Genomic DNA, 23,578 nt, shown 5'->3' with positions numbered 1-23,578 from the left:
GGTGGAGGCCCACTTGGAGCGCGCTGCTCCTGGAGGACTGCACCCCATGGCGGGGACCCACACTGGAGCAGTTTGTGAAGAACTGCAGCCTCTGGGAAAGGACTCACTTTGGAGAAGTTGGTGGAGGACCATCTCCTGAGGGAGGGACCTCATGCTGGAACAAGTTCAGAGTGTGAGGCACCTCCCCTGAGGAGGCAGGAGCAGCAGAGACAATGTGTGATGGACTGACCACAACCCCCATTCCTCTTACGCTGCTGGGGGGGAGGAGGTAGAGAAATGGGGGGCAAAACTGAGCCCGGGAAGAAGGTGTTTAAGATGTGGGTTTCTCCCTCATGGTCCTACTCTGAACTAACTGGTAACTAATTAAAATTAGTTTTTCTTCCCCAAGTCAAGTCTGGTTTGCTCATGACCATAACTGGTGAAGGATCCTTCCCTGTCCTTGTCTCAGCCCACAAGACTTTGCTGACATTTTCTCCTCCCCATCCCAGGAGGGAAAGGCGTGAGCGAGCAGCTGTGAGGTGCCAAGTTTCTGGCTGGGCTGAAACCATGACAAGTTTCTCTTTAACCTGAAGGGGAAAAAAGTTACATGTCCAGTCCCTACGGACAGGTAGCACGCAATGTAGTTGAGCCACCATAATAAAGCCTTGCTTGGAGAGTTCATTTTAGGCATGCCTGTTCACACCATAAACTGTGGTGTAAAAGAAACATTTTTCAACAAGTTTTTCTGAGCACAGGTATTATGTCAGCCTCCTTAGAGAAAACATACATTTCTTTAATTGGGCCTTTTACATCAAAAAACCAGTAACTGCAGTAAGAAACAACTGTGGTTAGTAGAAGCAATGGGTCAAAGTACTTCCTATTCGTGTTCCTTTCTCTGGCTGATTAAAGAGGCACCAACTAGCAAGCTTCCTTAATCAGTGGAGGAATAAGAAGAAAGTGTCCTACGTAAGAAATCAGAGTTGGGCAACACACGACTAATACCATAAAGAAATAAAACTAACACTTTTAAGTCTCCAGAATAATTTTAGGCAAGTGAAACAAAGATGGGGAGGAGTAATTCAAAAGCAAAGCAGAAAAAAAATATCATTTTATTTCTACTTTGAAACGGCAGCAGACAGCAAATACCCAGAAAATAAGAACTGTTCAAGATCATGGTCTGTGGCAGTGGTGCGTTACATCTCTCCTTTTATTGTTTTCAGTCATTTAGAAAATCACCTTCCAGCAGATTTCACAGCTGTCTTAACCCAGTGCACACTTTTCAGAAGAGCTGTAGGTGCTCTGTAGAGATAAGGAATAAGTCTATTTCACAGATATAAGAGGAACATAAATTGCAGGAATGAAAACCAGCTCCTGCAGGATAATCTGGTGAGGGCACTACTGAAGGTCTCCCGCACCACTGGCTCTTTGCCAGAGCTCCTTGGCACTGGCTTAGCACTAGGAACAGCTTCAAATTCTTCACCGTCTTACAGGCATGGGCATTCTTGTAACACCTTTCCAAATGGGAGAAAACTCTCAAGAGGGCAACAAAATAAAGGTATTTATTCCCTACATTTGGCTTACTCTGATCCAAAACATACAGGCTGTGCCAATATAGTGGGACAAAAGAAGAATTTCCAGAAGCATAAAGTCAGAAACACGTCAAAGGAATCTTAAAGCAAAATATATTCACTGCCAAGTGAAGTTACTCTGATTCCAAGGACTGACTGCAACTTAAGATGTTAAAAAATTTGTTTCAAAAGTGATTGCATCTAGCAGCTAAGTCCTTCAAGAGTTTTGGGTTTTGGTTTTGTTTTTATTTTAAAAGTAAACCTTACACGCAAACACTCTGATCCTGACATGAACTGTTCTAACTCTAAATCCACACAGTGAGTATCACCATGTCATCTGACCTAGGAGAAGGAGAAATGATCCCAACCACAGCACCTGTCACAGGATTGAGCACTAAGAGATCTGACAAACCCAAATGGCATTAAGAACATTTAATACATTTATATTAAATGCTTTATAATATTTGTATTCTGAAGGACAACCTAGACCTTACGCTACTGCACGTGCAAGAACATGAGGAAGCCCTTACAAAAGTTCAAGCAATTTGTGATTCCACTTAGAAATGAATGCACCACCATCTGTATCTCATTCAACATTCCTTGTTTTACAAACAGCAAAAAATAGATGTTAGTCAACCATACAAAAGAAAGAGCAGAATGCATTAGGAACATATTCCAGTTTAAAAACAAGCAAAACAATCAAACCACAAAACCACACACACAAAAAGAATAAAAACACACACAAAAAAACCCCCACAACCTAAACAAACCAAAACAAAGCAAAAGGAGATCACTAAGTAAAGGTATAGACAATCAAAACCTCAATTAGAAGTTCCATTTTCCTACTGATATCATCCTTTAAAGCAAAGCAAGGAATCACTTTACTGTAAGTTTTTCACTGCCATGTAGAAGAAAACAGAATATTATGGTTAGAAAAGACAAAAATGGAAATGACAGGAGAAAAAAGTTGACCTCCTAGAACTTCGAAACACTTCACACTCCCAGTTTAAGTAATACGAGTACAAAGTACACGTGTATCAGAAGCATTTTACAGAGTCTTCAACGTGGCTGTTGTTAACACCAGCAGTATGCAGTAACTTCTGTTACTGACTCACTCGGAGCTTTGGAAGTATTCAGAGTAAGCATTAGCAAACTGCTCCAAAGAGTTTAATAAAAAACAGCAGGTAGAAAAAAGTGTCAGAGATTAGAATCCCTCAGAATGTTCTTGAGAAGCTACATTTCAAAAAACTATGGCTACTACTACTGAGGAGGCACTGTCACAGCTCGCTTGCCAAAAATGAGAGGCAAAAATTAGCAGACTAAAATTGTTTTTCTACCGAAATAAGATTTTTTAGCCAGAAACTACAGAAGGCCAGGCTGGATGTGGCTTTGAGCAACCTGGTCTAGTGGAAGGTGTTCCTGCCCATGGCAGGGGGGTTGGAACTGGGGGGTCTTTAAGGTCCTTTCCAACCCAAACCATTCTGTGATTCTATGATTCTATGAGAACATATATATATATGTTCTATAGTAAGAGACAAGACACGTCTGCAAGGTGCAACACAGCCCAGGTCAGCCAAATCTTAAAGTGAGGCAGGAACAGTGGACAGAAATGGTAATGAAGGGCCAGGCCCACAGGCCTTTAGCTGCACAGATCCCTTTGAATTCCACATGTCGGTGCATGCAAACAAGAAACACAACTGTTCCGGAGCTATTTTTAGCTTCTTCAATTAGCCAATGATCAGACACTTGGAACATGTCCAACAAAAAAAGCTGAACCTATTAATATGACCTGGAAAGAGCACCCAGCACACAGCAGACTAGTCCAGAAGCGAGCCGAGCTGCGGCCCAGGAGAAGAGAGTACTCATAAGGCAATGGCCTGTAAAGACATCAGGAAACACCACTCCAACATGGCACTGCATGCAGTGCTTTTCCTGCAGTGCTTCCTGGCACAGGCATTTTGGCCATAGGAGGTCTCAAGCACAACTACAGGCCCACTGGACCTCATTCTTCCTCAGATGGAAGAGCTGATGTTTGAATCTTTCACTGGTGGGACACAGATATCCACATAAACTCTCCCTAAATCTCAAACATATAAAATGCCTAATCCATTTCTGGAGAAACCACAAAACAAGTTTGCCTGCTAGGCAAGTATTTCTAGATTTTCTATGAATAATAAGCACAGCCATTTGTTTTCTACATGTAAGAGGTAACCACTATTGAGTACAATAAGGCGTTTTTTACTGTTTGAATTACTGTATAGTTTGTCTCTGGCATTTAACAGTGTTTATACAATGCAAAAACTGCGACACAATGCCCTGCTGCCATTATACACTTTTGATCACCTTGACTACACACACAAAATCCACCTTGCCTTTAGTCTACGCACACATCTCAACACACAGCCATCTGTATTTCATGCTAATAAAAGAATACTGCTCATAATTGCAGGTTATATTTTATAAATAGTTACCATTGGTATTCTGCCTATTTCACTGCCAGCTCAATGGAAGAAAATATCAAAACCAGATTTCAGTAACACACCATTGACAGCTCTGGATTTGTCCTGGGGTCTTCGAGGCTTCCTTACCATTACTTTAAAACAGTGTTCAGAATGCAGCCTGTCTACTGGAAACCACACCATCATGAATGGGTGGGTCTGCACTAACATTAGCCAGCTTGGGACAGAAAAAGTAGAAAATCATCTTTTGGCATAACTGCGCATACTCTGTGTTAGAGAAACAGGATGCAGAGTAAGAAGCCCAGAATTCACAGATTTCAGAAAATGGATACCACTACCACATTACTTATTAATTGATAAACAGATGCTATTTCACCTTAGTTGCTGCCTACCCTCTTCAAAGCAAGCTTTAGCTACACGACTTCAGCATACCTGTTTCAAGGCTTTAACAGAGATTTGGGATTTAAATTCAGTCAATTAATTTTTTTTTCCCCAGGTAATTTTATTTCCAAGTAACAACTGAAATGTGACTTTGGGTACTCAAAGTGAAATTTTTATTTACATCATTAATTCTTCAGAACAATATATAATTAACTATGTGTCTTCTCAAAATGCATGGACTGTTGGCAGAGATAAGAGGAATTCAGCTAAACAGCTGGAGAGGAACATGGGAGAAGGCAAATTCCTCTATCCAACAGTACAGCATTTCCAGAGACAACACAGGGATGGTCACTCCATGAATACAGGAGATTATGTGAGAGCCCAAAGTTTTACATTTGGGTGTCTAAAAGCAGAAGCCAATGAAACGCTCTCTTCACAATTCCAGTCGTTCACATTAAAATCTGCACTGAAATCAGTCCGACTGCATTAGCATGCTAATTCCACTTCAAGGCAGCTATTCTGTTGTTCGTATGTTTCTTAAAATCCAGGAAATGAAAAGACCTTGTACCAGTGCAACTGCAAGATAAGAAAAGAAAAGAAAAATCCAAGTACTCACGCTGTGAATAAAGCAGTATCTGAAATTCTAAGAGGGCACAGGTAAAGAGTTGAACCACATTTTCTACTCCAAGCAATTCAAAAACTTCTTTAACTGGAAAATCAAATAACGGTAGTTCACTGGTGCTTGGCCTCTGGCAGATAATTGGTCCATAAACACCTGAAAATTTTAATGATCTTCCTGCTGGAGGAAGAGGAACCTCATACAGAATATTGTAGATATAGCTTTCTAAAGGTAGAGGTGGTGGCTGAGGTGAAGTCACTGCTTGGTGAAGCTGTTCTAGTACTTTCTTACAAGCTTTCATGAAAGACATAGGAGTAATCAGACAAATGCACTTTGAGACATAGAGTGTGTCTCTGCTGATGTCATAGGAGTTAAAACGCTGTAGCTTTGAAACAGACGTGCCATTGCAGTCTCCGGTGCTGCTGCAGCTATCTTTGTCATTTGTGGGAGGAGTATGAAGAATGTCATATTCAGCATTGTGCATATGATACAACGTCTGCATTGCACTGCAGATCTGTTTGCTAGTAACCTCCTCAAAAAACGTGAGAGAAAATCCAAATGTCCGTGAGCCATCTTCGCGAGTAATAATAAAAGAGTGGAACTGAGGTTCTCTGGAATCTGCTTGTGTCTTGAAAGCAAGCCCTTTAGGCATACACAGCTGCAAAAAAGGTGGGGAGGGGAGATAATATCAATTAAAACACACTTTTCTCTCCCTCTGTCTCCAGAAGCATTGGTGAAAATAGGATTTAGAACCCACAGACTGCCATTGCATTTTACTTTAAATTCTATTAAGTGTTACATCTCCATACAATAGATTAATGTGCACCTAAATCAGAAAAACTAAGGGAACATATTAAAGCGATTGTATGCAGCTTCTATTGAAGCTCATAACCATTTTGCTAGAAGCCTCAGCATTTGAATTTAAACTCTGATAACGGAAAGTAGTTTGGTCACTAAGACCAGAAACCTGACAAAGTATTTTATCTAAATTAAGAAACCACATCACATTCCATTAAACGGAAATATGATGCACAAAGAATATTCATTAACTGCAGAAGAATTTATTTTTCTACCAGTTCTCTAGAATGTAATAAAAAAGTTGTAAGAACAAAAATCTCACCTGGGGACTTATCACTTCTAAGTTTTCACTTACTTTCTTTTAAAAAGTATCCCAATTAAATGACAAGGCCTTTTCATTTCAAAGTCCTTGCATAATTTAGAGGAATTCATTATTATTTCCAGTCGACAACAGAACACGCTTTTTTTGTCAAAGAAATCACAGATGAACACTTCAAATTGTTACAGCAGGTTTTTGTCGTAAAAACAAAAGCATTACATGATACTGACCATTCCCACTGCATCCTGGTCAAAAGGGTTCCATTCAACATTCTCGGGATAGCGAGCAAGAACTTTGGATTTAAATGTGCGTCTTAAGGGAGTCTGTTCAAAGTTTTCCCCTGCAGGTGAAAGAAAAATACAGAAGTAAATATTTCATTCTCTTTTTAAGCTCAAACAAGGCCAAAAAGAGCAGGACATCAGCAGGTAGATGCGACGATAAGTGAATTAAGCACACACTCCTTTTTAAGGGAAACAGAAGATGCAAGACAGTTAGTTAGCATCTAGTAAGAGTGCAGAAATTAGCAAGGATTAGCATGGTAACGTTTCTACGTTGGTGAGTATCTGTGCTTTTCCGTAAGCACGACTATCTTGAGATTGTGGTCATGACAGCAATTCTCTAAGTTACCCTACAGATATTTCAGATTCTTGTTAACGCATAGCTAAAGCTTCAGTTTCAGTTACTGAAGAAAAGCACAAATAGACAAGATGCAAAGATGGTGTAAGTTTAAGATAGACGTACGAGTGGTATCAATTTTTTCTTCAAGACTTAGGAAAAAAGGTATCCACTATGTATTACAAGAAGTTAGCTGTGAAGAGAAAGTCTAGAAGGTTAAGAGATCAAGAACCACACAAATGCCCACGAAGATAGGGTATCAGATGAACGAAAAATTGTGCACTTTTCTCCCCACACTTATTCCTTTACCTTCTGTTGCACTTGAAATGAAACGGCTGGCACCATCTCGGGTTTTAGAGGCCTGTATATACTGGCATAAAGCTATATAACAAATAAAAACAACACTGCATTATAAATTTCATACTGTCAACTGCAATTATGTAGCTAACACATACCAGTAAAAACCATACAAGTATTCCATACAGAATTAGCATGCATAATAGATAGCCTACTCTCCTAATATTGCTTTCTATACATATACAACTTTAAAAATTTTCTCATTTTGGGTACATATTTCTTGAAGGAGATGATCAGTATGTAACAGCAGCTCACAGTTCCTATCTATACAACCACAACCAGAATACAGATGCAGCAACAGGAATTAGTTGTTTCTTAAATTAAAGTTTTACATGTTAAACTGTAAAATACTCCCAAAGAGCAGATGATGAAACTAACCCCAACGACAAGACCATTTCAAGGCCTTTACGACTGTATGAATTTAAGTGGCACGGTCCAAGTTTTCACAGATGCTATCCACACACCAGCTTGGCTGCTAGTGTCTTGTTCATAGGCTCTCAAATTTCCTCTACAGCAATGACTGCTCATTGTGATAGCACAGAACCTTCTGCAGCAAATATTCCGAATGCGTGTACACAACCACATATCTTAAAATAAGCTTAGCTATCTTACTAGAATGCAATTAGCTAAGTGAGGATGCAGCTGTTGACAGCTGCACTAACAATGAGGCACAATTGCAATGAAATCATACGCTTTAAATAAATGAAACTATTTCAGCAACACCTGCAAAAGAGATAACACACTTTGACTCCTCACTTGTTTTCTTACGTGCAGCAATTACATGGCAATACAAATTGATTTCAGAATTGGTTGGGTTTGTTCTGTACCTTTATAGTAATATTTAAAGCTTAATTTCTAAGCCAATTTAGAATCTTTATTTCATACCTTTATCACCACAAAGTAGCCATACACAAAGCTACTTATAACACTGCCTATAGACAATAAACAAATTACACCAAATACAACTTTGTTTCCATGGAATGCTTAAGAAGTTCTTTGACAGCTGAGAAGTCACGTAAGTGGATTTTGTTGAAACCAAGCCTGAAATGTGACCTCGCACAGGGAACATCTCCCAAATCAGGACCTAGGACAGGTCCCCCAATGCCCCACACACCCCCTTTATCTTGCTAATCTTCTAGGTTTACCACTGAAATTAGCGGGATTGTTTTTCCTGTTTGTCTGAAAAATCAACAGCTCAGCTGATCATAGAAACCCACTCAGCTACATTATCTAGTACTTTGTTCAATATCATCACTGGTCAGTGAGAAAAAAAGCGTATTTGGGAAAATCTGAAACATGTCTAGAGAGGGATGGTTCAGAAAAAAAACAAAACACAATTTCACTGAAATATAAACATCTTAAAAACGAGCAGAGTCAATGACAGAAAACATAACAGAACTTCCAGAAGAGCTAAAAACAATCTTAAAAGATGAAAATCAGCATTTAAAGAAACTTCCAATCTCCCAGACAAATTAAAATGGACATAATGCCACATCTCTATTTACTGACATAAACATACACTCAAGTTAAGAGAGTCCTCTGTAAAAGAGGCCTTAAAAATAAGTCAGGAGATTTAACACACCTACTATTTTCTATATTTACATCTGTGCAGATGATGTAATGTCAGCTTTTAGATAATTGAGGAGAAAACTCAAGACATTTACTAAACTGTTTTGTTCCTGTGTTGGTTTTGGTCTTTTTCTTCCACATACATTCAAGGAAGAAAATAGCTGAAGACCAGATTTCTTCCTGAACTTGGAAACCACATACGACAATCACCGGGTTTACCTATGTGCAAGATCATGCATATTTTGGAAATAAAAAGAAAATCTGTGACTCAAAGGCCTTTTCATTAAGATGGTTAATGCTGCAAAATACATGGGGCTTCTCTTCCCTTCTGATAGATTAAAAAAAAAAAAAACCAAAACCCACAGCAAATGGATGCTTATCTATTTTAAGAAGCCTTGTCTCATCTCCTCTGGAAAGACATTCTGTCCAACACGTTTTTTTAGACCTGAAGTCTGTCTGTAATGTAATTAAAGTACTGAAATGGATTTCTGGAAATCCACCGACTCCTGATCCAGACAGAAACACAAGGTGACACTTACATGTCTTCCAGTAATTCATCAAACAACTCAGCTGTTGTACAGACACCGCTCTTGCCAGAGTGCCTCCATATTAGACTTCTTTTTAGAGCCACCCTGCTCCGGTATCATATTGGTCGTGTTGACTTCCACGTGAGTGTGATGCCCATTTCCTCTGTCACAGCAGCAGTCTTCCATCTCTAGCTATCTCTTTTTGTAAGAGCCTTAATGCTTGTAATACAGCAGACCACTGGACCTTCACACTGGGCCTTGCTGGCTTCCAAAGATACTGCCAGGGCAGGGAGTCTCACATGACAGCCCACCAACATCCAGAAAGTTCAGCCCAGGAGCAGAAAGGTGACCTGTGCAACTCCAGGACACTGGTCACCCTGTGTTCTTGCCATTACAACTAGAGAGAACCTGAGCACCAGCAATTCCATCACCTAGGCTCCCCTTACACTTCTCTCACTAAGCAGTGAGTGGTTGTCACTGGATATCCATCAACAGACAGGGGAGAAATGAAAAATCCACAAAGCATATTTGCTTATATCCAGAGTCAAAAAGCAATTAACCCTAAATTTCTAAATTTATGATCACTTAGAAGCCTGAAACACACACCCCCTGCCAGAGCAAAGTACTGCAGCACATCTCCAGCAGGCAATAACAACTCATGGTCTCAAGATCTGTCTCTGTGTGATTTAGACATCTGATTAATTCAGTACTAATTGAAATGGTCTTATTAAGAACACTGAAGACAAGAACAGGTTTAACAAATGCAGGAGACAAACACATCAGCAAAAATGGACAAAGTTTTATTCTAGAACTGAGAAACTCAAGACGTAGGAGAAAAACTGATAAAAAATACAATGTATCCCACAAGTTTCAGAGTGAGTCGTTAAGTGTGGGAACTCATACTATCAACAGACTGCTATCATCAAATCATGCTTGTCATCAGGTTCCTCTCCTCTAACAGAAGTGATGGCTAGAAAGTACTTTCCTCGTTGGTCCAAGTTACAATAAAGAGGTCTTCAAACATGTTTTCTCTGTGAATAATGTCTTTCTTTTCTCTAGTTCCATGTAAAAGGATTTTTTTTAATGGAACACAGCACTGCCTGCTGAAAACTAAGGAGGCCTTTCAAACACATTTGATGATCCTCACATGCACATTATCACTCATCGTTTCTCACAGCATAGGAAAAGCTCTACAAAAACAAAGACACAAACCACCCCACAGACAACAGACTAGCAACTAATTTGGATTTAAAGCAAAAACAGAAACCAAATAGCTACAACTATGAAACTATTTGTCAGGAACTGTCATACAACATATAAAATCCATAAACTCACAAAATTCCAGGAAAAAGGGGAAAAATAAACAGAAGTACTACAGCAAGTTTCAGGCCAACATTCTTCTCAACAAACCTTCAAAACAATTTGTATTTTGTAATGCAAGTAATATCATAAAACCTCAGAGAAACAACATTTCACCAGGGACTGTACAGACCCACAAACACCAGTTTAGAAAGAGACCTGGCACTGTAACCAGCAGAGGAATGACAATGAAGCAAAGAATCTCAGAATTTCTGTCATTGGAAAAAACCCACTATCTGTGGTATCCCACTCAGATTAGGGATCAGTGAAATGACCTGGATTAAAAATTACTACAGAGAATGAAGAAGGGGTTAACAAATGTTTCACTAATCCAGTTTAGCCCGTGTCCACAGCTTAACTAGCTCTTAGAGATCCCCAAAACAGGAGGGAAGCAAAGAGTGAACTGCAGCTTTTACCCATCCGAACTGTGGCAAAAGCAAGCCATTCCCACTGTTACACTGCAGGCAGTCAGCATCATTACAGCACAATACTGCTCTCTCCTTATTTGCTACCGTGTAATTTAAAGAGACATGCATAAAAGACTTAAGTTCTCAGAGTAAGCTTGCTTATCAAAAGGGAAGCCACCAGCCAGGCATAACCTCTGGGGCAGTCTCCCTGGCTGAGGGATGTCCAGGATGTCGGAGGCTGCCAAGACTGCTGGCTTGGCCCAGCTCTCCCTGTGGCAGGCAGAGCTCAGCTCACAGCAGTCCCGGACTGGAGTGAGGTACAGCCGGTACCAACCGGACTGAATCTCGGATACAAGGTAGGTACTTCTCCAACCCCTCCCTCTCACATCCCTTCCGTAAACTGAACTTGGTGGACTATCTTGCATATGTAAACTACAACTCTGCTCAAGATGACCAAAGAGTTGAAACACATCACAGTACGTTGGCACATGTAGTTAAAACCAGCCCTTTTCATAGCCGTGTTGAAGCTCACACCTCTCCTCCAACCATGAATAGAACTTGCAGTGTATGGAACCATTGGGGGGGGACGGGGACACTGTCCGCCCAGCACAGTGAAGTGTGAAACTTCCACAACTTGGAAGTTTCGATTACTTATGCCCTTCCCCCTAATATATAACCAATTACATGTTTGAACTGAAAAGTGGATTTACTGTAAGTGAAAAAGATGAAATTCTGAATTCTCAACAAAAGAGGAAGACAACACCTTTTTAAAGGGATGGAAATTCAGACTTAAAGCCACAGACACACTCCTCCGACTCCAATCCCTTCCCTGTTTTGACTATGCCATTTGCGAAGTTCTGTTTACAACCTGAACCACAGAAGAGTGCAATTTATGGTTGCTGTCACTATTATTAGCTGCATGTAACCATGCTAAATAGTAACATATTTCCTGTCAAACCTTCACGTGTAGTCACAGAATAAGCTAGACCTGTACCAAAACCTCTTAACACACACACTGTAAATTCAAGCTATGCCTGCCAACCATATATATCCTCTCACATAGCTTAAAGCAACAGAAGCAACACACATCCAGATGGACTGCTTGCAAATTTCTAATGCAAATTTTCAAGAAAACTTTCATATTATTGTACCAATTACATTTTCCCTGCTGAGTAGTTTGGGTTTTGTTGCTTCTAACCCTAGAATTTTTTTTTTTTCCTCTTCAATATATCAGTCAATCATTCTTCTTTGTAACCCACACTCTGCCATGAAAAATTTCCACTTGTGTAATAAAGTTCTATCTAGTAATGAACAGTATTCGTGTTGTCCTTAATTAGAAAGGGCAAACTTGATTTAAAAAAAATGCCAGGGATACTTTACAAACAAAACTTTTTAAAACTGAATCACAGCCTTTTGTATATGCCTTCAATTCACTATTTGGTTTTACTTTTTAGGAAGTGACTGCAGTGCTGCAACTCTAAAAAATATGCAAGATTATGAACTTCACAGGAACTTCTCCCTGTCTACTAGCTAGAAAAAAAGTCTTTGAGGAGCTATTTCAGAGGTAGAGTCTAGCTCAATTTTCCCTCTATGACAACAAAGAGCAAGTCAGAAGAAGCTACCCTACTTAAGAGAAAAAAAGTGTCTGATAAAAAAAACCTAAATGGCCATGCAACACAGATTTTAAAGAACCATTAATACTGCCACTGCCATTTCTTCATTGAGTCCAGTGATTTGCATGAAATAATTACAAAAACAAAGACCTCCAGAAAGCTCTACTGATTCTGATTAACTGGTTCATTTCTTTCCCCCTGCCAAGCAGCTTCTTTCTGTAAATGCTGGTGATGCAGTCTATTATTTATTCAATTTATTTGGTCTTGGGGTAGATTTTATGGTATACATGACAAATGTATAAAAAATATTAGATAGCATACAATCAAAACATTAACTTTCTATTTTCCATGTAAGGACACTTACAGGAATCTTTCAGCGCACTTTCCCCCCTGCCACTAAAATGAATGTCTTAATGAAGTAAATATAGAACAGCTTCAACATGAAACAGTCATATTGCTGTAATTAAATGAGGAAGAACAATGAGCCTGTACCAGCAACTAAAAGCCCTACATTCAGGGCAGCTTTCCTGTACTATGCAGCATGCTGGAGAAATTGAACTTAGGATTCAGAAGATCCTAGAGAACACCGTAACTATATCCTTTGCCTCCACGCTTTCTGCACCACAGTTGAGAGAATCTTGGAAAAAAAGTCTGAATCGTTTCCAAAGTTACAAGAATGGCAGCAGTTCACAACACATTCAAAATTAAGCTAATCTAAAACCAGCAGCTAATGTCATAAACAGCAGTAGGATTCCCTGTTCAGCCCGCAATCGTTCTCAGTACACACAATAAGGCTATAGATATTAAGGTAAATAACTATGTTTACCAAACAAAGTTACTGCAGCTCTTAAATTCATGGTCCAGGTCTAAATAAAAATAGTCGGCTGGCAAAACAGATTGTGTGCACACTTCTGGAATCCACACTGCAGAAAGGATGAAAGTACGGAGCAAATGAGAACGATGTGGGGAGAAGCGGGCACTGGGGGGAAAGAGGTGGTATGTACACTGACAGATTTGAGGACTTCTTGATTAGTCAAATTGCCAGATGACCAATAGTTGACCTGGTTACATGGTACAAGCAAATACAGACGCTTAAGATGCACGTAGACATGGGAAAGACAGCCAAGCCAAGCATCATTATCTTAAAATCAATGGCACAAGAACTCTGTTAAAAGGACTTGCCATTTTTCCACTTGCCAATGGAAATGGTCAAATACTCTACTTCCAAGTTTAAGAGCAAAACTGGGATAATCAAACAAGTAATTAAATTATATGGTCTGTACCTTACTAGATATGAAATGAGATGCCAATCTGTTGATTCACTGTAGCCCTTACAAAACAGACAAGAAAGAAAAACGGCAAAAACCCCAGACCTAGCCCTCTGGAGAGCAATACCATTCTGATTCTTCAGAACCCCATATTCTAATATTAAATGAAAGTCCTTTCAATACATACCTAGAGAGCTATTAATATACTAATAATTAGCCAAAGTTTATTTTAAAAACAAAGTGAAACAGGAATTCTCTGATTCCTTCTTTAATATTAAACCACATATAATTGAAAAACAGAAAACTTCTACAATGTAGGAAATAAACATCCAAAGTTTCGCAGACTAAGGTAAGAAATTCATTAAAACAAGAATTCTTGGAATAAAAACCATGATTCAAGAAAAGCTGCAGCTGCCAGATCTGTAAGTAAACAGCCACTCCATCAATGGACAAATGCCTTCAGATTATGACTTGTTTCCTTCCTTCCAGTTCCTCCTCCTTCAGCAGAACTGCACGTATTTCTCATTAGAAAGGACTCCCTCCCTCCCCCAGCAAACCTATTCCTCAGATATACACAAAAAGAATTATTCCCTTTTATCCTGAAACACATAAACCCTCTGTCCCCCCTTCCCCTGCTGGCAAGGCCACCCAGCACAGTGCAAGCTGTGTGGTGGTCACACCAGGCAATTTGTTACTGGAACTGGGACTTGGACAGTTTTCAAAGTGGATCAGACTATCCATATGAGAAAATATTCAGGAACAGTTTCATGTTATTGCAGCACTGCTGTTTAAGCAACTGGAATCAGGGGTTTCATTCACTGCCTCTAATGAATTGGGGGTTCAATCACTGCCTCTAGCAGCTGTCAATTGATCAGCTTTGTAACAGTTCTACAACCTGTGATTTTCACATCTGGGACCTCCTCTAAAAACTTCTTTATGCAAGTTACTGCTCCACTTTCCCTGGCAGAAGAGCTCAAAGGCAAATAAAGTCCACTATCTGCCTGTCTAAAATGAAGGTGCAAATACGCATTACGGACCCACTGCCCTCGACTTCGGTATCTATCTTAAGCGCAACTGAAATGCATGCTGGGTGCAGTGCCATCCTTCACCCCCAAGAGTTGAAGGGCTTTCTTCAGAGGAAGTAGAGATGACGAATAAATAACCAGAGTGAAGAAAGGTTCTAATTTTTTTTTTTTTTTGGGTCCTGTTTGTCATCTAGGGAACCCCAACTTGCTTGTAACAATCTCTTACCCCAGTCCCACGAGAACACAGTCCTTTCAGCACACCACATACCATTTGAACGTTCAATGGACAATACAATTCTGCCTACTGCAGTCACTAAAATGGTGAAAAAGACAGAGAGACAAGCTAACCCCAATCTGCCGATCTGTTGACTGTAAAAGATGTTTTTGTTTTCCTGTTTTTCCACAATTCAGTCGTTGTAATATTTCAAGAATTGTAACCCAAAGAACCTCACTTTGAAATAAAAAGCAAGAGTCCATTTCACTGACTGGATATTTAGTGTAAACTCTACTGGATACAAACCATCTCTTGATCATCCATTGCTCTGATCGCATAAATTCTTCCAAGCCCTCTATGGCAAGCGAAAATTTAGGAGTTAACGGCTATCCATTCATCATTTACATTTCAGCATTCATCTAGTCGATAACAAAGCATATTGCCACACACTCTGGAACAGTTTCAAAAGCTGCAACAATTACGCTAAAGCACCACAGAAAAACAGCCGAGGACATCTGCGTCTGTGACTGTAAGGTCAGGAAACCAAACGCTTTTGTTTTTATTTTTCTGGTACTGTTTCAGGGAGGGCAGGAGGAGGTGGGACAAGGAAGCAGCAGAAGAAACCACCAAGAATCTAAGGCAGCTTTTTAAAAACAAAAAAGAAAACCGCCCCAAAAGTCCTCAACTTGCCTCTTTAAAAGCATCCTAAAAATCTTTTTTTCCTGCTTTGCAGGTAACAGCGAAGGCAGACGGACACAATGCACTTTAACCAAGATTGCCTGGCAGAAACATTCAAAGACGTGTTTTTAAAACCAGTTTTACTGAACTACTTCTCTGCTTTAGCCATAGCAAAAAGATATTTAGGTCTGTTTCCAACTGAACAACAGAAGCAGCACTCAAAATTACAATGCCAGGCGTGTTCTCAGCCACAGGAAGGGGGGTGCGCATTGCCATTACACAATAGAGCTGAAATACGTGCAACAGAAGACACTAAGAAAGGAAAAGGGTGGCTTATCTTCAGAATAGAACACAATTCTTTTACGTGTACTAGAAATATAAAACAGACGTGGAGACAAGCATATTTTAAGTATATTTAATATAGAAAGCAGCTGTTCTCATGCCCATCTAAGCTGGGCAGACACAGTGAGACAGCTTCGGGAAAGCCTGAGCAAACAGAAGCGCAGACCACCTCAAGCAACCCTCCTCAACCACCCTGGATCTCCTGCAGTGACACGTCTCACCCAGTTAAATATCCCTACTTTTGGCACTTCCACTGCCCTCCAACTCCAGCTGTGAGGGCTGACGGAAACACATCTGTATAAAAACATAAGGACCAAATGTTGAGCTTTCTTCTTTTTACGTGTACCTATCAAGCTTACCTTCCTTCTTCACAAGGCATGATTCATGTTTGGTTTAAAAAAAAAATAATTAAAAATCTGATTAGAACAGGAAGAACAAAGTCCAGTACTTTTATTCCATCCTGAAAACACAAGTAACAGGCCCAAGGTAACTGCTTGTAGCTGCTTATCACCTCTTTGTTCAAATTCATAAAGAAAGATGCTATCTCATGGTTCCACAAAACCAAGATTATGAGTTAAATTCCTTCCCTGGTCGAGCTTGAGGAAAACGACATTATGTTATATATAGTTTTAACTGTGGAAAGCTTTATATGAAGGAAAGGGAAAAGACGACACACAGATAAAAAACCCCAAGTACCCCCACACACATACACACACCCCCCCCCCACAGGAGTGCTTCTGTCATTCGTGCATAATACTCAGGACTATTCACAGAATGAATTACCAAAAGATTATTCAATTCACCTAATTCAGTGGATACATCCAGATTCCTTCATTTTGCAAGCTGAGATTAGGCCCTGTGTCTAAGGCTGACGCAAAGGGTCCTCATGCAAGGGAAGGAGGCAGGGGCACACGACAGCAGTGAGGACAGGGGAAGGGAGATGACAACAACCTACAGATCAATTGGCCTGGGCTGCCATAAAATCTCTGCCAGATTCATTCTCAGAAATGACCATGATAAACAGAAATTTTGACCAGCCTTCAGTGAATCTTTTGAATGAGTTATTTCACATTGCAAGCTCCCACACCACATAGACGAGACAGACAGGGACATGACAGTATTAGTCATGGGTAGAGCTGGCACTGACCATGTTAACTTCAGGGACTTCCCAATTCCGATGACAGCTCAGTAGGACAGTGCTGGGCGTCGGCAGCAAAGTCAGGAAACAACAGTCGGTAAGAGGGCTTGCTCAAAGCAGCAAGTTCAGGAGGAGTAAGTCATACACGCAAACAGCAGAACAGCTCATAAAAAATTATGCTTGTACAGGATGGAAGCAGTTCCCTGCAGAAACCTCAACATCCCTGACCACACATTTCTGCAACACCGAGTGCAATTGTAGGCACAAGCAGCAGCAACCACAATTGCAAAAAACCTTTACCAAACTCACCTGAAGTCACGCTGAAAGAATATCTGTTTCTGTACAACCAACCTTTTTTTCCTCACTCAGACACTGCAATGTTGCTACATCTGAAAATTAAAAGGTTGCTTATGACTGCCATGTTATCTGTCTGCAGACCACTTATCCGTGAAATGCAATGAAGTTTCTCTCTCGAGATGCTTCAGTATCAATATGTAAATGACTCAATACAGAGGTACACGTTGCACCCGACTGTGGCTGATCATACAGCCAGTGAAAACCAGAAAAACGAAATAAAACAGGCAATACTCTACAATTCTACGGGGAAGTTTGAAACTAAAGGTCTCCTGCCCATCAAACCATAAGCAAAGTCACATTTTCCTAGAAAGACTAAGAAACAAGCCTTGAGCAGAAGCACTCCAAGTAAATGCTTCATCATTCATCAGTTTGTGCTGGAATGCTTGAAAATTTCTGTGTGTGATAATAGTTTAAGCTTCCCTGTGTTAACATTCCAGTTCACTGCAAACTCAACTACAAACCACAAATCTGAAAGGGTTGTCAAGAAACTCAGAGAGAATAATTACCGCACAACATACATCAGTGATTGCTTCTGACATTGTCACATCACGTGCATTATTTCTGCTAACCGAGCCCTGCAGGTTAGAGGGAATTCAAAAGGTAAGTATGAGAAGTCATTAGCAAGAACACGCAAGTAGGATATCGCTAAGTCGGATAGCAGATAGAATACACTATACAACTGTGTTTAAGTACAGGATCAGCAATTTAAAGATGGGAGGGTGGAGGGGTTTTATTATTTGTAAACGAACGTATTTCCCATACAATCCATTTAAGCTGTTCTCTTGGTGTGGTTTCTCTCCTGCAAAAGAAACTGCAAAGAAAAAACAAGGCAAAAACTCAGAGCAACAAAAAGCCAAATCAACACATTTTTGTGCGTCTTGGTTTAATAAGGTGAAGTTCCTCTGGGCTTCTTTAAAAGGCTTCAAAAGTCAGACTTGTGAACTTTAATTCTTTAGACACTGTTTTAGCATCTTTAGTGGACTCTCAAATCAAGAACCTATAACCTTTCTCCTCTCCCACACCTTACCTAAGAGCCTTCCAAATAAGCTGGATTTGTTAACTGAATACTGAAGGGTGGAAGAATGAAGAGGGGAAGAGGAAGGGAGGTTGAGGGGATGATTCTGTAAAGCACACAGCTCAGTTTAACCTAAAATACAAATATGATGATCCCAAGACTGGCATTACAGAAACATCACCTTATAAACTGTGGCTTCAAATGTAGTTCAGCAAAGTACAGCTGCTTCCCCCTTACATCAGCTCTCCCACTCTTTATTCCACATATCAGCTACCCCAGCACGTCTGCCTCGGTTCCCAAAGAGACAAAAGACCCTTTTGGCACTCAAACATGGCAAACAGCTCCAGCTTCTTGGGAAAGACAGAGGGGGCAGGGAGGAGTGGAATAAACTATTATCCAGATTAAAATGTTTCACATGTGCCAGTTTAAGTCCAGCCAAAAGTTGTTGCTATCTACTGCCCATCCACAGTGACCCACGTGAAAACAGTGTGTGGTCTCCGACGTGGTGCCACTGCAGAGGCTCCCCCACAGGGTTAACACCTTGGTTAGCAATCTCAGAGAAGCAACGAAACTGAAAAACCTGCCTTTCAGCCTCAGAATCAACCCCAAGGAAAGCAGCACACCATTAAGGAACTGTGGGAAGCTTCACCGATACCATCCATACGATGGACAAAGAGAGGAAGAGGGGAAAAAAACCCACCAAAACAAAACCCCAAAAATCACAGAACACTTCAGCCTTTGAGAAATCAAGCAATGGCTCCCACCAATGCGATTCACTCCTGCAGCAAGTGTTGGTACTACTGCCATAGCAAAGACAGAGAATTTTACCCACATGCTATTTACCCACGGAATTAAACAGTACTGCAGAAGAGCTTCCTGGCCAGAACCACAGCTGGCTCCTCATATTTTAATTCCAAGATAAAAACGTGCAAAGGAGGAAAACACAAAACAGATCAAATAACAGTCAGAAAATTGTATCTGCTAATTTAGATTACACTTGCTCTTCTTCCTCCTTTTTCCCTTTAGCTACCCCTTACAAACACTCTTGAAGCAAAATAAAGGCCTGCAACTGTTGAAGTCTGTTGAACTTGGAAACGAATACAGCTGCTGATAACAGCATTTCTGCACAGGCCACCACACAGGAAACTACTGCCCCAGTTCTGAAATACTAACCAATTTATTGGTTTATATATATGCGACAACTGTCTTCAATCTTTTCATCACATCCGTGTTTTTTTGAGTTTATATTGATACAGAATGCTGTTAAAATAAACCCTACCAACAGGAAACGTATGAAGATCAGCTATCATTTTAAATCTGAAGCCAAAAAAATAGAAAATAATGACACATCAGTTACAGAGGGATGAGGTAAGACATCTCTATTTCTCTGGTGAGAAGAAATGCTCTAAAATCAGTCTGTCAGATTAATTTTGAGTGGAGGTAGGTGAATACTATATACCAGACATCATCTTTCTTTAGGATATCACACACCAGCACTACTAAGGTGACTACTGTGCCAGCATATACATGCCTTACATATAGTCAGTCCTGTTGTGCTACATCATCTACACAACACAGATCTTGCCTCAACACCATGAAAAACAAAATACAAGAAGAGGCATGAGAGACAAAGAATAATTAAAATGATATCACATCATCATACACTAGAGTGAAAGGAGATCTAATATGGATTTGGAAAAGGCACATGAAGGGTGTCTACAGGAAGGATATTGGCTGGACATGTGGGCTTCACCTAACACTCATTTTCATCCTCCTTTAAGGATGAAGCTCACGATCAGATAGACAACTCAAAGCACCATGATAAGAACCTTGGCAAAAGGAAACCAAGTCCACCTACTGAGTAAATTTTTGCACCAAACCTTAAAAGACCAGCTCAGACTGAGAAGAAAGGCAGGAAGAAATACAGGTCACAGACTAGTCAGCAGCCTTAGTCTTCCAGAATAAGATTTTTTTTAAGAACAATCCTATTATTAAATCATCAATCTTTTCATCAATTTTTTTTAAACACTATTTCTCCTTTGTAAAACTGCTGATTCTGAAATAACAATTATATTCTTTATGACACGACATTCAAGACTACTAAGACGTGCCACAGAAAATCTTAAATTAGAATATGGCATCGAGACATTTGGGTCCAAGTTCCACATTTTGTAACAGCATCTCCCAGACTACAACTACACCTAAGCATAATGCAATGGCAAGTTGATCCTTCGTTTTGCCACTCCATAATAAACAAATTCTATTGACAAGTGATTTTTAAAAGCTAACATACCACAGAAGAGGAAAAGAAAACAAAATCTGTCATGCAAATGAATGTAGAATAAAAACTCCAACAGTTCCATACAGTGCAAGTATTTCCATCATCATTATTCAGCTCACATCTAACCAACTCAACAGATAAGGCGCTCTAGTTGAAAGATGAGGCACAACTTCATTCTCATTACCTTTCCAGGGCACAGTCATACAACCTAAATTAAGAAATCCTATCATAATGTTGCAGTATTACAGTAAATTACATTACATATTATTTCCTGGTGGACACCAAGCTGACCACGAGCCAGGAGTGTGCCCCTGCTGCAAAGAAAGCGAATGGCCTCTTGAGGTGCCTTAGGCAAAACACTGCCGGGAGGTGGAGTGAGGTGAACCTTGCCTTCTGCCTAGCACTGGCGAGGCCACAGCTGTGCCCAGCTCCGCACTCCTCAGTACAGGCAGGCATGGACACAGTGGAGAGTCCAGCAAAGGGCTACGAAGACGACTAAGGGTCTGGAGCATCACTCACGTGAGGAACGGCTGAGAGAGCTGGGACGGTTCAGCCTGCAGAAGAGAAGGCTCGGGGGTGCCACCAATAACCAAAGAGAGGGTGCGGAGAGGACAGAGCCAGGCTCTGTTCAGAGGTGCCCTGTGACAGCAACAGAGGCAGAGGGCACGAACTGAAACACAGGAGGTTCCACCTAAACATCAGGAAACACATTCACTGTGAGGGTGACTGAGCACTGGCTCAGCTTGTCCAGCAGGTTGTGGAGACTCCAATACCTCCTCGGAGATATTAAAAAATAGTTTGGACACTGCCCTGGGCAACTGGCCCTAGGTAGCCCTGCTTCAGCACAGGGGTTGGACCCAACAACCTCCAGAGGTCCCTTCCAGCCTCAACCGTTCCGATTCCCTCTGTGAAAGAAACCTATCTGTAACAGACATCTGCAGCGTAGTTAAGAGATTTTGGTCATTACTTCTGGCACATCAACACCCATGGAAACGTGGGAATGCAGAAATGCGTCTGAGTTCCTCTCTTGTCCAGCTCGGCAACTGAAGCGTAAGCTTGAGCTCGACCCAGTGTTAGGATTTTTTAGGGGTTTTTTTTGTTTTGTTTTACTACCACCTTGTAATTTTTTTCTATCTGCTTTAACATGTCACCCAGTGTGAACTATTATCAAAATAAGAAAGATATCAGATCACCCGAGTCCAGGGATAAAAAGCACTAGCAATAGAGAACACACTATCTTTAACCCATGCTAACTACAAAGCCCTGAGTACAGTATTTCTCACCATATTAAAAGAAAACAAATACATATACATATATACACATGCACATTGTGCATTTTCTGTCAGTCAGCCAACTTCTTCAGGAAAAAGTGTTATAGCTGTGCTGCTTTGTAAGCTTCCAACATACAAAGGAAAAACGCTATCAGAGGTGTCTCTCAAGCAAAGTGACTAGACCGAGCATCAATTCATGATCCGACGCTTCGTTTACAAGCCCGCAGAAAACCCTGTATCGTCAATATTAAGGCTGAACACCTGAAATACACCATTTCCTTCGGTTGGTGAGAACAAAGTGTGCCGGCAGCCCCCCCGGGGACCCGGCAGCGGCCGCCCGCTCCCTGCGGCGGCGATGACATCATGCCAGGCTGAGCTCCGGCAGCCTGGCGCAGGAAAGCCCTGGAGACCCGCCGTGCCCGTGGGGAAGCATCCCGCTCCCCACCCCTGCGCCCACCAGCTCGAGCGCCAGCGCCGCTCGGCCACTTACCAAGCAAATTGTTTCGACAGTACAGGGATTCACAATCTATTTTTTCAACACAGAAATAAGGAGGAGGAGGGAAAAAAACAGCGCACAAAAACCCTTTCATTCAAACAAGCCAGCCTTACAGAAGTACAAAGTGTTTCAAAGCTTTATCCAAAACCCTCTGAAATCAACAGAGGCCCTTTCCATTCGTACGGGCGGGCACTGGAGGAGGCTATAACCTAAGACACAATTTAAAAGCATTATCAGTCACACTATCATGCCTTATTAATAACACAACAAACTCAAGCAAATGCACCAGAATTCCAGCTAGCTCGTATGCTGTGACATTACCATAAATTTATCCTCCTCTCCCCTTGTTTCCTGCCCTCTTTTTTTACACCCTTTCCCCAAATCACGCAAAAATCAGTCTCCCTCATAAAGAGAAAAACCTATTCCCTCCCCTCAAAACACACACCTTGTCACAAGCAACACCATTACAGAATCATGGTGGAATAGTGGAGTACAGGATACATTGCACACTACAGTTTTACACACCACAGATGTAGTCCTTGACTGGGAAAGCAGTGCAGAAAGAACAACATGCTCCAGCTTCCAAACCTGCACACTCAGAGTATTTTTAAAAAGCCACTGATGCCTTCCACTTGACTATCAGATAGCTAGCTCAAAAGTAATACACTGCTGGTTTTAAATCTAATTACGTGAGAGGAGTTATTTATGCTCCTATCAAGATCAGAGAGTATTACTGAGTGTGCCTTGCACTACGTTACAAAGAGATATATAGTAAATGAGTAATTAGTAAACAAAATAAATATCAGAAGCTGTCTTCAACCTAGAAATGTTGTTCACTTGTGACTTAATCAAGAAAAATCTCTGGAACCTCACATATCCTTCTGTGAAACTGTATTGCATTTTGTTCTCTTGGATTTCTTAAA

At 40.7% G+C, this 23,578-nt stretch overlaps 1 protein-coding gene across 1 annotated transcript in view; it reads right to left on the bottom strand.

Moving 5' to 3' along the window:
- LOC104516054 (DENN domain-containing protein 5A-like) overlaps nt 1-7,119 on the bottom strand; it is a gene marked incomplete at its 5' end in the record, with an annotated part of 49,879 nt that extends 42,760 nt beyond the window's left edge. The window contains 3 exon segments of the mRNA XM_010160253.1: nt 5,004-5,664; nt 6,354-6,463; nt 7,048-7,119. Of these exon segments, the coding sequence (XP_010158555.1) occupies nt 5,004-5,664; nt 6,354-6,463; nt 7,048-7,119 (843 nt within the window).
- Between the last annotated feature and the right edge of the window lie 16,459 nt (nt 7,120-23,578).

This window comes from Eurypyga helias, unplaced genomic scaffold (genome assembly GCF_000690775.1).
Source record: "Eurypyga helias isolate BGI_N326 unplaced genomic scaffold, ASM69077v1 scaffold15401, whole genome shotgun sequence".
Lineage (NCBI taxonomy): Eukaryota > Metazoa > Chordata > Aves > Eurypygiformes > Eurypygidae > Eurypyga > Eurypyga helias.
This window is presented reverse-complemented; position numbering and strand designations above follow the sequence as displayed.